The 16,973-nt window shown below is 38.4% G+C and overlaps 1 protein-coding gene across 2 annotated transcripts in view; it reads left to right on the top strand.

Moving 5' to 3' along the window:
- Positions 1-7,889, top strand: part of CAV1 (caveolin 1) — a 42,228-nt gene extending 34,339 nt beyond the window's left edge. For both annotated transcript variants that reach the window (XM_081330169.1, XM_081330170.1), the window contains exon 3: positions 3,429-7,889. In XM_081330169.1, the coding sequence (XP_081186295.1) occupies positions 3,429-3,770 (342 nt within the window). In that variant the 3' untranslated portion in view covers positions 3,771-7,889. The remainder of the gene's footprint in view (positions 1-3,428) is intronic.
- The last annotated feature ends 9,084 nt before the right edge of the window (positions 7,890-16,973 follow it).

Genomic DNA, 16,973 nt, shown 5'->3' with positions numbered 1-16,973 from the left:
TTCAAGTCAGCTTCAGTGCACCGTGGAGAACATGACAGACACAGGGCAAGCGCGAGGCAGGTGTGCACATGGACTCCGTTTTTTTCGGTGCCCTCCTGAGAAGCGGCATGGTGATTGGTTGGCAGACACACCACGAATGGGAATTTACCACTCCCCAAACCCTGCCGAGTAAGAAGAGGAGTCCATGTGCCTGCCTGCCACATACTCACCCTGCATTAGCCGTGCTCTCCATGGCTTCTTTCGCAGCAGCAGGGTTTAGGGGATGGTGAATCCCCATGCATGGTGTGTCCGCTGACCAACTGCCATGCCACCTCTCAGGAGGGCACCAAAAAAAGCAGAGTCCATGTGCATGCCTTCCTCGCACTCACCCTGCATCTGCCATGCTCTCCATGCCATGCTGCAGCTGACCCAAGACGGCTGGCCAGGCACCAAAGCACCGCTACACACTCACCTGTCAGCCATGCTCTCCATGCCTTGGGCAGCTAGCTACAGTACACTGTGGAGACCATGACTGATGCAGGCAAGGCAGGTGTGCACACAGACTCCGCTCTTATTGGTGGTGCTTCAATGCCTGGTCGGCTGCCTTGGGTCAGCTGCAGTGCACCATGGAGAGCGTGGTGTATGCGGAATGAGTGCAAGGCATAAACTCTGCTTTTTTCAAGTACAGTTTTAACAACTGGTTTGCCAAACTCAAGAGAAAGTAGGTAATGGTTCTGCCTGAACCCCACCACTGATTATACCACTTATAAAGAACAATAAAACTGGTGAATTCCAGATGCTTAACAAAGAATAACAGATTATGAAAATTGTTATGACCTCAAACAGCTACTACTATATTGTCTTATTTAATTGCAGTAGGTTCCCAGCTATCTGTAGCTCCTTCTCAGGAATCTGAGAAACTTTGAGTGAAGAGTTTCTCACAAAGTCTATTGTGCACATGTTTAGTGTATAGCTCATTAAATTCAAGATTCTGTGTTATGTTTTTCCTGTGGACTTGACATACCTCTATTATTTGGTTATTTTAGCTGCAATAAATATCCTGTGCTGTGGATTATATCAAAGACATGGTCATGTGATACATAGAGTTTATGTTTTGTCTCAAGTTGTTTCTGTTAATTTTCTATTTGGAAGTGTTATGACACTTCTGGGATATTTTGGCATTTCATTTGAATATGTACTTCCTTGGAAAACATTTCATGGAATACTAAAATTCAAACTCCCCAAATTTAAAAAAAAACCCTGGATATTTCTTCTTAATAGTCAAATTATATGTTTGCCTATCAAAACAAGACCCAGCATTTCATATAGGAATATATTAATACTTCCATAATAAAAGCATGAATCACACAAGTTATTTAGTTTATTTTTATGCATGACATTACTTCCACAAATAAAGCTAAAATAGTAGAGTTTCTAAAAGGGGTTGGATGGTCATTAGAAATTTGGAATTCAAAATTATTAGCACACTGATGGACCTTAGCTCTTCTGTCTCTTCTTTCCACCTGTAGCTTTTTGACAGCTGCCTGGAGTCTGTATTGCCTAGGGTCCAGAAATTAAAACTGATTACAGATAAGAAAGAGGTGGTGTAAGATGGGTGGTTTTCAGCCTATGAAATTAAAACCTGGCTTCTGTATGTGTGTGTGTATAGCAAGTGGGTAAGGTGAGAGTTATCAGAGGAAATTGTGTGCTCCATGCGCAGCATTCAGTTCTGAAGTAATGTAGTAAAGTGCTTTGTACCTGCCAGCAGCTCCATAAAGAAGTCTTATTTTTTCTTAGCTATTCACAGTATCCATACAGATTCAGGAAAAGAATTGTCTGAATTCAGAAGGCATTTATGGTTTCTCATACCAAGATAATTTATTAAAGGAATTCTTGAGGAATGTTTTCAAAATTGTGCCCGTACCAGGTTCTCTTTTACCAATTAGTAGAAGAATCCTGCTCTGCCATCTTTCCTGGCTTGGCAGAAGTTCTGATGGCTACTCACTGTCCCCACCACAGTCAGATGACCATACTTTGGGGATTCAGCAATCACCCTAGTTTTATACTGTTTTGCACCATCCCGCAGTCACATGACCACAGTTTGCAATGTTTTTGCCAAAAACCAGCATTTTCTTCCAGTTTTCAGCAAAACACCCTATGGCGAACAATTCATTTAATGATTAAATATAGCTAGTCCTTGAGTTATGACCACAATTGAGCCCAAAATTTATGTTGCTTAGTGAGACATTTGTTAAGTGAGTTTACCCATTTTATGAGTTTTCTTACCACAGTTGTTAAGTGAATCATTGCATTTGTTAAGTTAGTAACACGGTTGTTAAGTGAATCTGTCTTCCCCATTGATTTGGTTTGTCAGAAGGTTGCAAAAGCTGGACACATGATGCCAGGACACTGCAACTATCATAAATATGAACCAGTTGCCAAGCATCTGAATTTTGATCATATGATCATGGAGATGCTGCCATGGTTGTAAATGTGAAAAACAGTCATGTCACCTTTTTCAGTGCCATTGTAACATTGAATGGTCACTAAATGAACTGTTGTAAGTCAAGGATTAGCTGTATTTGCTTTACAACTGCTGAAAAAATATTGTAAAATTGGGTCAGTTATGTGATGAACAACTTTATGGTTGTCACGACCTATGACTATAATTGGCCAGCTTCATTACGCTGTAAGTCGAGGACAACCTATATTTTTTTGGTTGACCTGCTGAGCTCAGAGAATTTTACTCTAAGCATGTTCTTGGCTCCTGCTGATACTGAGATTCAAGATGCCTTCATAAATCCAGGAAGTCTTCCCCTTCAGAACCATTTTAAAAGCTCCAAAATGCACAGAGCACGTGCTCGCTTGAGTTTGGTAAGGTGTCAGTAGAGGATCTGTTTTTCTCCCTAGAGTTGTCAGTGCAGAAATCTAAGCTGGATGGCACTCCATTCATCCTCTTATTCAATGCTGATGAATAGAAATTTTGCTGAAAAGCATGATTGAACTTACTGGTTTGATCTTTCTACTATAGTTCCATCCCTTTAGCATTTCAAGTGTAAAAAGGGTGAATAACTCATGATTGCTATTTTGATCTGCATGCTGCAAAAGATGTAAATGTAATTAGCTTTTAGCATGTAAGTAAAAATTCTGGTGTGGAAGACAGAAGATTTGAAAGGGAATATGAAATATGGCTTTCTTTTTCATATGTACCATTGAAATGTTTGTCTGTTTATTGAGTTTGTGGCCAGGGGCATCCTCAGCAGAGTTGAAAAATGTCTGTATTATCAACATTCATAAAAAAGGAGTGGGACTTCAACCTCGTGGTAGGAGCTGCCAACTTGACCGTTTTGGACTCCACTTGTGGATACCTCTGATTGTAACTTAAAAGTGTCTGTGTTGAAGCATCTGTTATGAATTTCATTCTAACTTATGTCATCTTTTGTGTATAGATTGATTTTGAAGATGTGATTGCTGAACCTGCAGGAACCCACAGTTTCGATGGGATCTGGAAGGCCAGTTTCACCACCTTCACTGTGACAAAATACTGGTTTTATCGCTTATTGTCTGCAATCTTTGGCATTCCCATGGCTCTTATCTGGGGAATTTTTTTTGCCATTTTGTCATTCTTCCACATCTGGGCTGTGGTGCCTTGTATCAGAAGCTACCTAATTGAGATCCAGTGCATTGGCCGAGTTTATACTATCTTTATCCATACTTTTTGTGACCCATTCTATGAGGCTGTTGGCAAAATGCTTAGCTCTATCAGAGCAACAGTACGAAAGGAAGCATAAATGACATTTCAAGGAGCTGAAGAATGAGGGGGTTTTTTCCCCTTCCTTCATATTTTGGTGCCAGTCTCAAGGCTGCCATAAATTAATAAAATGACTGGCACTTAACAGCATCACTCAAAAAAAACCCCAAACAATCAACTTGAATGCAGCAAATAATTCCTTTTTAACGTTCTTTGCTACTTAATCCCTCCTGGATTTATGCTATTCACTCTTTTCAGGAGGAAAGAATTTGCATTAAACAAACACAAACAAATTAAATAGCTGCTCGTCCATTTTACCTGCTTGTTGTTTTGCTGACCTGACTTGTTCTGCTTACCCTTTCCATTCATTTGTTGCAAGTTAAATTCACATTGATTATAATGCAGAACTGCAAATACGCTTTCCAGCACTATCACACTGCTCTTCATTTTACTGTGAGTAAAAACGTTATAAAAGCTACTGCAGCATAATGAACATGGCAACAAGCTGGCTGATGTCAACAGAATGTTCCTTTTATAGATGTATTGTCAGATGACTGTAGCGTTTTACTGTAGTGACCATATCTAATTGCCACACACAGATTTAAAGAAATGACTACTGTAACATATATGCTCAGAGAAAGAAATCAAGTGTCTTTAAAAAGACAAAGCTTTCAATTCAAACAACTAGGCATATTGACAAAAAGCTATTAGTGCTGCTTCTGACTTATCTTGTAATCCCATGACAGATTATTTGGATTATAAATATATAATATATGTCACTAAGAGAAATTGTAAGGGGTGAGCTTAGTGCTTTTCTTTAACCAAAGAAATTATGAAATCCTGATGACACTTGCTTGAGAAGTTTCATGCAAAGAACGGACCCTTTTCCTTGAGATCTTCTTAACTAGAAATGACAGGATCTAAACAAAGAGCTTTTTAGAAGTACTACACAATTTTATCTCTGAACAAAGACTTCTAAAAATTTCAGTATATAAATCAAAAGTCAAGATAGGAATATGGTTGGATTTATTTTCTGAAAATGTTTCCATCAAGAAAATCCTTATGGCATGCACATATTGAAAGTTAATTTATCCCTAGATTCAAATAACAAGGACACTATTATATTTAATTTTTGAGCATCATTCTTAAGTACATATGTTCTAATTAATTTAAACAAAACTTACTACAAAAGGACTAATTGTTCTCTTAAAAGTAAATAGCAAGGTAGATACAAATTGTTTTGAATCATGCCAACTATAAACTGGGTTTGTAAGAGTGATTTGGCCATTTTCTATGAAGGACAGCTTTAAGACTCTTTAAACCAAATTCATTAAATCTAAGCAAGTCCCCAGTGTGCTAGTCCAGTTTATACATTGCTAACTTTTCCCTAATCATCCATACAAGTGGTTTGGGCCGCACTATGTTATGGTTCACTGTTTTCCCCCCTTCTAAACTGAGCTGTACATAATTCAAGAAACCTTCCTGGTGCATAAAAGTCTCTGAAAAAATCAGAAACAAAGCATTTATAGCATTATTTAATATTGTGATGTAGAATCATTACTGTCACCACAGTGACAATGAAGTGAGAGAATAGCTTCAATGGTTTTGTTTGAATGTGCTAGTTTTTTATAGCTATTAACCAGGATGAGCTTTCTTAAATATAAACTGAGGAATTTCAAAATGTGTTCTGCTTTTGTTAGAAACTAGTTACAAGGAGGGCTTACTTGGATCTTGAGTATCTAGAATAGGTTCCAGGTACAGTCCTAGCATAATTAATAATAATGCCCTGGCTAGTTTTTTTAAACTGATTGCTTCAGCCTGTCTATTTTTATAATGCAAGCCTAAGCATATGCACTAAGAGATTGGTATCCATCAACTGAAGGAGGCAAGTGCTGATCCCAAACATGTTGCTTATCTGAACTGGATCTCAAATGGCACTTCTCTTCTCCCCCACAGCTGCCCCTGTAAAATAAAAATAAAAATCCACTCATATCTCCTTGACACTTCATGATAGCACCAGTCCTGAAGAGGACCTCTTCATGAAACTAACATTATATAAGAATTGCTTGGATAGCCTGTATATGCCTTCCTTTTTGCAAATCCAGGTTTTACTAAGAGTAACCTTGGTGTCCTTCATTAAATTACATTCCTACTATTTTAGATAATTAGCTAATTAGATTTATCTTTCATGTGCATTGATACAGAATCATTGCAGCCCATTATTTTGAATAAATGATGAGCATTTTATTGACAATAGGCAATTGTTGCAGTAGATACAGGTGTAGCATCATTTTTTCTTTTATTACTCTCCTATGCTAACAGTATACACACACACACACACACACACAAATGCAAGTAGGTATCACTTCAGTTGGAAGGTAACAGTGTTCTGTGAGGTCATGCTGGCCACATGACCACGGAAATGTCTTCAGACAATGCTGGCTCAATGGCCTTGAATCGGAGATGAATACCACCCCCTAAAGTCAGCAACGACTAGCAGAGTAAAATCCACAGGCACTCCTTTACCTAAGCTAATAATGTAGAGGCTGAAAAAATCCAGAAAAGAACAATTACATACCACATTATTTCAAGAAAACTGTGTGGACATATGAAACTGAACTTCAGAATGTCTTTATTTATACAATATATGATATATATTCAACTGTATTTTGACTAATATTTTATTGCTTGAAAAATGCAATGTGCCAATGATGGCATTTATTTATTGGCTTCATAGGGGTCAAAAGTCTGTACCATATTTTGGATTACCTATTCAGAAATCACATTAATGTACTAGAAGTAGCTATTGATAACAGTAATTTAGTCAATGAAAAATATAGTGAGCACAGCAGACTCACTTTCCATTCTCCCAGAAAAAGTGTTTTATCATTTCATTTAGGCTTGATCTCCCAAGGCTTTAGTCAGTTCTTTCTAGTATGTAATCTACACTGAACAAAGTTTATCTCCCAACTAAACTTTGTGGGGAGTGAAATAATCTTTCCTAAACTATTATACTTTGCATGTTTTAAATTCTTACTTCCCATAAATTCCAGCCCCTAGAATGCTGGTTAGGAATTATGGAAACTGAAATTCAGGAGTTGAGGACATCAACCTATGTAACACTGGTATGGAATATGGAAACAGTGGTGTTTATTCATATATACTGCTCAAAAAAATAAAGGGAACACATGATAAGACATCCTACTATTAAATAAGTACATTGTGTTGTTTAAGTGTTCCCTTTATTTTTTTGAGCAGTATATTTTGCTCAAAATTGTTAATATAAAATGTATTCATTTCATGAAAGAGAAAAAGGGTGTGGTTGAATATGTAGTCCAGACCATTAAGATCAGCTTGAAATCACATGAAGTAATGAGAATGTAATTACAGTATATACAGTTTGCTCAATAAATGTAAAGTAGCAAAAGCTTTGTTGCCCAAGAAATTAGTACAGGAGCCCTGGTACTGCAGTTGTTAAAATATCAGTATTGTAAGCAAACTCTGCCCACAGCCTAGAGTTCAATCCTGACAGAGCTCAAGGTTGACTCAGCCTTCCATCTTTCCAAGGTCAGTAAAATGAGGACCCAGATTGTTGGGGGCAATATGTTGACATCATAAACTGCCCAGAGAGTACTGTAAAGCACTATGGTGCAGCATATAAGTGCTATTGCTACAAGTGCTATAGAGTATTACCCACAAATATCAGTTTTACTCAGGAGCAATTCCCCATAAAATTTCAGTCAGCTTTCAGTACTGTAACTCTAAATACTACCATAGTAGACATTTTATAAAAGTGCTTTTTTTGTCTTTTGAACACATGTTTTTGAAATATAAATAACTTTATATGTTTTCCTTTTGCATTTAAAACATACACTGGTCTGGCCATAACTTTTATAATGTACATAAAGGAGATATATTATTTAGATATATATCTATATATGTTGTAATACAGCAACATCATACTTTTGGTGAGAATGTAAACATATTTTAATTTTATATAATTAAAAAAACACTTTGAAATATATTGTCTAGAATGGTATATTCAGAAAGTGCATTCCAAAGCAGATAACATTATTGATCCAAGATATTCACATATGCTTACAAGATGTAACTGGCATTTTTTTATTCTGCATGTTCAATAGCCATGGTTACAATCTGCACAATAAAAGCTGTTTTAATACAAACACTGGTGTGAATCACTCTTCTCTTTAAAAATAAGTTCTAACTACTTAGTACAAGTTTTCAGATAGTTTCAAGAAATTTAAGTCTGTTCACTGCAGCTCCCATATGATAGTTTGTCAAAGTTTGAATAACTATGCAGATTGATTGGGTTCACACTTTGATGCAGAATGGCCAGGTTCACACATTACACTAAGCCATGTTCTATTTGGCTATGGTTTACTCAAGCCATAATTATCTGATTGACTCAACATACCACAATTGCTGATTTCATACTAAAACTAACCAGTCCACATCATGACTTAAGACAGTGGCTCAATTTCCCAATTTTGGGAAGCTGATCAAAACATCTGGAATTTAGAGAATGTGGAGTGTTCCTTCTTGAATAATTATTGCTGTATTCAAAAAATTCTGCCTGACTTCTGTTATACTCTGCTTTGCTCCACAGAGTACTTGAAGGAAATGAACTATCTGGACTCATTCAGTTGGGTTTCAAACTGAATACAGAAACAGTATTGGTTGCACTTGTTACCCTGTGGCAGAAGTATGTGGAACACATTTTTGTGTTCCTTGACCTTTCTGCAGCTTTCAATACCACCAACCATGATATACTTCTGGAATGGTTTGGTTTGGGATGGAGGTCATTATCTTACAATGATTTTCATTCCTCTGTGGCCAGTTGCAGTTGGCATTGACAGGAAACATGTGTCTGCAGTCCTTCATTTATGGGATGTCTTAGGGCTCAATGTTCTCCTCCCTCCTATTTACCATCTACATGAACTTATAGAGTGAGGTCATCTGTCACTTTGGAATTGTGCAAAGAATACTCCAAAATATGTCTTAACCCTAGGCTGTCCAGGTGATATTGTTAACATCCTGATTCAGTATCTTAAAGTTGTATAGATCTGGGTGGGAAGAAAGAAACATGGGCTGTATTTGGCAAGACCAAGTGGCTCTGTTTGGCTCTTCTATTTGACCAGTCCATATTTGTTTTCAGATAGAGTTTTGCTATCCTATTTTTAAAAAGGTGGGCAATCCGGGGGTTGTCCGGGACTCACAGATCCTGCTTGAAAAGAAAGTGGCAGCTGTGTCCAGATGAGTCTTTGCACATGTCTCTCTAGTGCACCAATTATTCCCTTTTCTACAGTAGGAGGCCCTTCTGGCAGTCACCCATGACTGACTATGACTTAATCAACTTACGAATGGACTACTGTAATACAATCTACATGGGTTGCCCTAGAAGGCCACTCAGAAGCTACAGCTGGTCTGAAATAGAATAGCACACCCCCGGGAGATCTGTTTGGCTTCCACTTTTCATTTGTACTGAAAGTCTCTTATATATACTGTATATATTATTGAAAGTTTTAAAAACAAAAGTAAAATTAATATAAACTAAAACAAAACATGAAGGAAAAAAGAAAAAAGAATCCTAAAAGAAAAGAAAAAGGGGAGAAGAAAAATAGAAAAAGTATAAAATGTGGTTTCCAGTCTTTTTCACAGCAATTATAAGTCTAATTGTAGATTTACCACTTTCTCTAAAGTTACGTCGTGACTATCATCTTTCTATAATCTATCCTGTTTAATCATCAAAACCATAGAACATGTTTATTTTTTTTCTGTTTAAAGCAAGTAAGCCCATATATTGCTTTCACTCAGCAATAAACATGATATTGGTCTTTTCTTTAATCAGCAGGTTTTATCATCTTCACTAAATATTCCTCTATTTAGATATTGCCAAATCTTTCCAACTTTGTGCCTAAACAGAAAACTGCTGTTTTTCTATATAAAAATAAATGTTCATGACTTTTTTCAAAGTGTTTATTCATCCGTCCCTTATATATCAATCTTCAAAATCCTCTGAAAGAGTACTGTATATGGATTTGAACCCAAAATCTTCTAGCTTTTTTGTATGTCCACCAAGCATAGTAAAAATGACCCTGCTTATTATTCACATTTCCAAAATAGATTTGAACCACTTTTATATAGGACATTGTAGATAATTTTTCTGGTAATCATATATCAAATGTTACATCATTTAGTTATACTAGAAGTCTTTGAAGATGAGGTTTTGTTCTCAGGTCTGGGGTTAGGGGGATTGCTGAGCTCCTAAATGTAATTATTTTAGGTTTTTTGCTGTGCTGTGTCTATTCCGAAATATGTACAGTTCTTTTTTATGTTATTGTTTAATGTTTTTTTTAAAAGGGACGCGGTGGCTCAGTGGGTTAGGACGCTGAGCTTGTCGATCAGAAGATCGGCAGTTTGGCGGGTCGAATCCCGAGTGCCGCGTAACAGAGTGAGCGCCTGTTACTTGTCCCAGCTTCTGCCAACCTAGCAGTTCGAAAGCACGTAAAAATGCAAGTAGAAAAATAGGGACCACTCCGGTGGGAAGGTTCCGTGCGCCTTTGGCGTCTAGTCATGCCGGCCACATGACCACAGAGACGTCCTCAGACAAGCGCTGGCTCTTCGGCTTTGAAACGGAGATGAGCACCGGCCCCTAGAGTTGGAAACGACTAGCACGCAAGTGCGGGGGAACCTTTACCTTTACCTTTTTAATGTTTTTTAGAAGTAAGCAAACCAGAGTCGTCTGTAGATTGGACATTCTCCATATAAATAAATATAAATACTCAATAGATAATATGCTTGAACAAGGACTACATCATGGATTTATCTGTGCAATTGTGAACTCCACAAGCAAGCACAAAAAGGAATAGGAGTGAGGAAATACATTCAGCTTAAGGTGGACACTGGAGACACTGCATACCTAGAAAGCAAAAATGATTTTCATACTCTGGATTTTTTACACAGAAAAACACATACACAATAGACAGAAAATATTGAGTCATTGGAAAAGGAACAAGGGAGCAGAGGAAGCTGACAGGGTAAAGAATGGAATCTGCTGGTGGTGAATAGAATATAATGGCAGAGGCCGACTGAATGTCTTACAATAATTGAATAGCTAGCTACAATACAACAGTCATTGTCCAGAATGGTCATTTATAGGCTTTCACTGGGCTGCCATTAGGACATTGGAGAGATGCCCATTAGCTATCAACAGAGAAGGTTAGTTACAGCTAGGATTGGCCCCAAGAGTATCCATGCCACTATTGCCAATGTCAAAAATTCCTCGTGCCTCTCAAGTTGAATGAATGCCAATCTTTTACTGTGCCTCCTTTGATCTTCTAAACTGGCTGCATATGAAAAATGTGTGTTCTGTTGATTTGATGTTTTCATTTTTAAAAACATTTACACATAAATAAAAGCCAAGATTCAAGATAGGATTTCTTTTTGTTACGGTACTATTGTTAGCTAAACACACCAGAAGTGCATTCCAATGCATTTTGCATGATTTTACTTCAATATACTAAATCACTACCTTAATTCACTGAGTATCCATAGGCAAAACAGCACTATCTGTACAGAAGTGGTAAAGTGGGTGGGTGGGGGAGTTAATTGAAAAACAAATTTCAAAATAGTTCAATGAAGCCTGCATATTTTTAGTGGCTACAGAATTTTATGTTTTTGCTGGGAAGTGAATGAAGAAACAAATTCAGGCAATGGTCATGTATTTATAACAGTTGTAGTGTCCATGAGTTGTCTGAGTTTTAATCACATGATTGTAGGAATACTGCAACAGTTATATGTGCAAAGAATGATCGTGAGCCACTTTTTTTAGTGCCACTGCAACTTTGAACACTCACTAAATGAACAATTGTAAACTGAGGACTACCTGCATTACATGCATATGTACTACTCACTTTTGTTAAAATCTAACTATTCCCAACTAGGGGAAACTGTTTTTTCAATTCTTCTTACCTTCCCATCTTTGTCTAGCTATTTTCCCCCATCTAGAGTTGAACATATTGCCTAGGAATTAGGGGCATTGTGGTCCAAAATGTCTAGACAAACCAGGCCTCATTGAGTCATTTAGTCATATAGTTTGATATGTTCAAAGGGATATAATATAACATGCTAAGCTTTTGCAAATATGATAGCCTTAATAGACAAGTCTTGATCATTTGAATGCAGATGTTGCCATCTGGTGGCTGTCTGCTAAAAGGGTCTCCAGAAATTTATACCAGTATATACAAAATAAAATAAAAAGCCTTTGATCTTGAATAGCCTACTAGTTTAGGACAAACTTTATCTGATCCTACTGTCTTACTCTGCCAGAAAATATTGTCATGAAGAGATTGTCTGGAGTGCAACATATTCCAAATGTATAAAATAAGCAAATTGAATAAGTCAAAGGTTTTTGAAAAGGCAGAGCAACGTTCCTAACTATTTTACGCACTAATTATGATTTTAATTAATCTAATTTCTGCTACCCAGGAGCCATTTTAATAGTTTAGTTTAATTTAATAGCTTATTTAATTTGCTTCATTATATACTTCATACTTCTGAATGCAACCTACTTTTTTCGTTTTTGAACACAGGTTCTTTGAAGGATAGCCTATGATTAATTAATTTCAGTAATTTTTTTAACTAGCTGACTGTTGAGGTGAAATAGAATAGAAATGAAATGACAGAAAAAAACAAAAACAAATATGTACTAGAAATCTTATTTTAACCCAGAAATCATTCAGCAACTCAGGCAAACAAGATTCTAACTATTAGGAAAGGAGGGAGAAAACATTCCAAATGTGCCCAGAAAACTGTTATGTTCTCTCCACAAAAATCTCAGGTTTTGGATATCACTGGGAAACCACTAATGTGAACTCCAGAGATCTAGACACAAGCATGTCTAAACCCAGCTCTTCTCCAGCTGTTCTTTAGAAGAGCCATATAATGTTAACGCAGGAGGTTTCACATCAATAGCACCTGTGCCTTGACCTCTGCTCCAGGAGGAGGGAGGAGGAGCCAGGAAGTGGAAATAAATGCCAGACAGATGTTCAGCATCAAATTATTTCTCTCTTGCAAGAAATACTGACATTGTTATTCCTGAGATAATTTGTTACTAAAGAATCGCAGCACTGGGAGGTTGCACTATGGGAGCCAGTTACAAAAATGTCAGCCCCCTCTCCCAGAAGAACCTGAGAACTTGAGGGTCTGATCAAATGAGTCAAGGGCTTGAAGATGATTAAAGGAGTTTTCATGGCATTTAATTTATTGTGCTATATTAAATGGCTGCACCATATGGACATATTGCCTATGCATATTAGTCTACAGATTGTTTCAAACATTTCATGTGGGGTAAGCCCTGTCAAGTCCTGTGCTTTTATAAAGTACCATATGTTACACATTTTTCACAAGTTTAGCAGTAATTTTTCAAATCTCCTTGAAGTGAGAACTTTTAATCAAGAATAAGCCCATCTTCACCCTCAGACTTCCAAAAGAATGTGACATTATAGCATCTTCTGAGCATTACAGATTCCTTCAGTGATCTCTGTATATATTTTTCATCTCACACTTTACAAGGAAATGTGTAGCAAGGACTGAAGATATTATTCCAGGTGGTATAACTTTCATCTAAGTGGGATCAAACCAGACTAAATTCTTTAGTGGAATAGCCTTGAATTTCAGGGTATATTAATATGTTACACTATATCTGCTGAGTTTAAGATTGGTTATATCAGATAACTACAGTGAACAAGCTAATTATATTTCAGATAGGCGTTATTTGTTTTCTGGCCAGAAGTAATGCTGGCCTCAACCAAGGGTGCTAAAATGCTTATCTGGAATAAAAATAATAAGAGTTTTTGTTGCTGTAACTAGAAAAGCTACCTATCCTTCAGGTGTTGTGAATTGCAATGTAGCAACTGTAAATTGGCATGTAAATAATGTATTATTATTATTATTATTATTATTATTATTATTATTATTATTATTATTATTATTATTATTATTATTATTATTATTATTATTATTATATTACACTAAAGCACTGTTTTTCAAACTTGGCATCTTTAAGAAGTCTGGACTTCAATTCCCAGAATGCTGGCTCAGGAATTCTAGGAGTTGAAGTTCACACATCTTAAAGTTACCAGATTTGAAAACACTGCTTCAAAGTGAGAAGAGAGTGTACTGTACAGCAAAGTGTCACCCCACAATGTGAACTTTCTAGCTGGTATTAGCAGTTTATTGACATTTGTTCCAAAACTTTCAGTTTCTATTGGCACACTATTTTTGTTGGCTTCAATCAGCTCCCAGTGCTGAAGAAGATCATTTGCCTTCTGGATAGGCCAAGAAGTTGGTTTCCATCTTATTTTCCTTCTATCTGAATCTTTAAGACATGCTTCTCAGCTCTTTCATCTCCATTTGTCAGAACCCACTTCAGCCCACATCTTAAGAAAGAAGGACTCATGGAGACAAGATTTTCCAAGCAGGAACTTTTACTAAGAAATAGGAGATAACAGGCATAATAGACAGGATCTGAGGAATCCCCTCACAGATCGATATTTTTAAAGTGTTCCCAAGCAAACCCCACCCCACAGTTCATTCGGTCAGTTCCGGATCAGCCAAGCTCCAGGTGGTAAGCCCATCGTGGGAGAGGAGAGATAACAGTCTGTTTGCAGTAGGATCATTTCCACCCCCTCACACTTCATTCAGAGAAACAAACCAGATTCCAGAGGGTTTTATTCCTCCCTTTTCCACCCCCTTTCCTAGTTTCCCCTAAAATGAGAGGGAATGCCTAGCGAGAAAGCAATTGATTATATTGTGATGAATAGCAGGCAGGCAAAATAAGCAAAGGTTACATTTAAGGGAGGAAGTGAAAGCCATAAAGCTCCATGCCTGTTCCCTCTCCTCCTTGGGAATGGCTGAATCCAGGGGGAGATGACATTTGGGGTTAGCTCAGAGGAGATAGTTAGAAATGAAATATAAATGGATTCTGACACCATTTCTATGTTAAAGCTTTTTTTTTAACAACCTCTTGATTATTCTTTTTTGTGGGGTGGGGAGGAAAGATGACAATATATTTTTTTTAAAGATTTTATTAGTTCTTTTTTCCTTACATACATTTTCAACTAGTGTGCAGTCTGGGTTCAAAAGCTCTAATACATATTCAAGTCCTAATCTTTGGTTCTTTCTTCTAGCCATTTGTAGAATGACTCCCAGGTTTGGTAGTATTCTGTTTCTTCTTTGTCTTTCCATCTCATAGTTAATCTGTCCATCTCTGCGCATTCCAATATTTTTTTAGTTACTTCTTCCTCTGGTAGTATTCTTTCATTTTTCCACTATTGTGCGAAGGTTATTCTTGCTGCTGTTGTAATATGTAGAAGCAAATATAAACTTTGTTTATTAATCTTTTCTGGTATTATACCTAATAGAAAAAGTTCAGGACTAAATACTACATGTTCTCCCAACATTTTTTCTAACCAAGCATGTATTTTTTTCCCAATAAGCCTTTGCTTTACCACATGTCCACCAGATATGATAATATGTGCCTGAATTATGTTTATGTTATGTATTTACATGTTTAATCATACACATCAGTCATTAATACAGTTCAACGGGGCTGAGGTAAAAGCTGCCGGAGATTAACTACGCAGGCGCAAGCTGGCTGACAGCTCTCGGCTGTCAAAGTTGCTGGCTACCGCGCACGCGCCACCGGTTTGACAGCTCCGAGCTGTCAAACCGGCCCGACACCAATTGGCTAAAACAAACAAAGCGGGAAACCGGCACAGCCCCGATTGGTTAACATCTGACAGCTGTAAGTATAAATAGGAGCGCTGTTTACTTGTTCATTGCCTGGTTCAGAATAAAGTTAAGTTCTGTTTAAACCTGCTGTCCTGCCTGCTCCTTCAAAGCACTGGCGACGAGGATGGGATTCTCTGCTTCGCGTAGCTGAAGTCACCGTCTAAGGGGAGAAGAGATTTTTTCCCTTAGTCTTGAGCTAAGTCACTAGCTGAAGTCACTGACTGGAAGCACAGCTTCCACTATAACGCGAGCAGTACCCACGATCGGACAGCATGACGAACCACGGCCATATCCGCGAATTCAACACCCGCCACCCAGAGTGCTGGGAATCACATTTAGGCCAGGTGGAAGGGTACCTGGTGGTAAAGAAGATAACCGACGACCGGGCCAAAGCAGCAGCACTTCTCTGGCTCAGCAGGCCTGCCGTATATGATGCCGCTGTGGGTCTATTCAGTCCGGAACCCATCGCGACCATAACATACGCAGAACTCACCGAGGGACTGAGCAAACATTTTATGCCAACAAAGTCAGAGCTGTTTTGGAGAGTGAACTTCGCCCGGCACGTACAACTCCCCGACAAACCTGCCAACGACTTCATAACTCGAGTCAGGCACGCTGCACGGCGATGCCGGTTCCCTGACCTGGAGGACCGGATCCATGACCAGATCATTATCGGGCTGAAGGACGAGCGCCTGCGAAGAAAACTAATTGCCAAACCCACTCTAACGCTGGCAGAAGTAGCCATGGAAGTCATCGCCTATGAAGATAGTCACAGCGACAACCCCCGACCCCCTGATAGCGGACCCAGCGGGTCCGTGCACCAGGAGGACGGTGCCTACAGCGCCCCAGAGGACGACGACGTCTCCACGGACATTGATGCCATTCAACGCCGATTCGAGAGGCTCAAGTCCCAGTGCAAAAGCCGAGGGGGTTCCTTCAACAACAACAACAAGAGCCCCAGCTACCAGCCTAGCAAGGTCAAATGTGCCAGCTGCAGTGGGAACCACCCGAGGGCATCGTGCCGGTTCCGCAGTGCCAAATGCCACAGATGCGGGAAAACAGGTCACCTCAAAGCCGTGTGCCGTAGCCTGAGCCGAGAAAACCTATAATGCCGCTTGCGGGGGTGTGTGAAAGCCCTAATAAGCAGGCATATACATAGAATGAAGGCTACTGCTAAGCTTGTAAGCCGCCCTGAGTCTTCGGAGAAGGGCGGGATATAAATGGAATTAAAATAAAATAAAAATAAAGTTAAGGTGGACGTCCTAATCCACGGAGTTCCTTGCGAGATGGAGGTTGACTCGGGGTCCTCCGTCTCTCTCATCTCATGGCAAACTTACAAAAATATTTGCAGCCGTAGTCGGCAGCAACCTGTTTTGCGACCCACTAAACTCCGCCTGGCGGATTTTCAAAAAAAACCCATTAAGCTCAA

Source organism: Vipera berus, assembly GCF_964194415.1.
Source record: "Vipera berus genome assembly, chromosome: 6".
Lineage (NCBI taxonomy): Eukaryota > Metazoa > Chordata > Lepidosauria > Squamata > Viperidae > Vipera > Vipera berus.
Note: the sequence above shows the minus strand (reverse complement) of the source record. Positions and strands in the feature narration are given on the sequence as shown.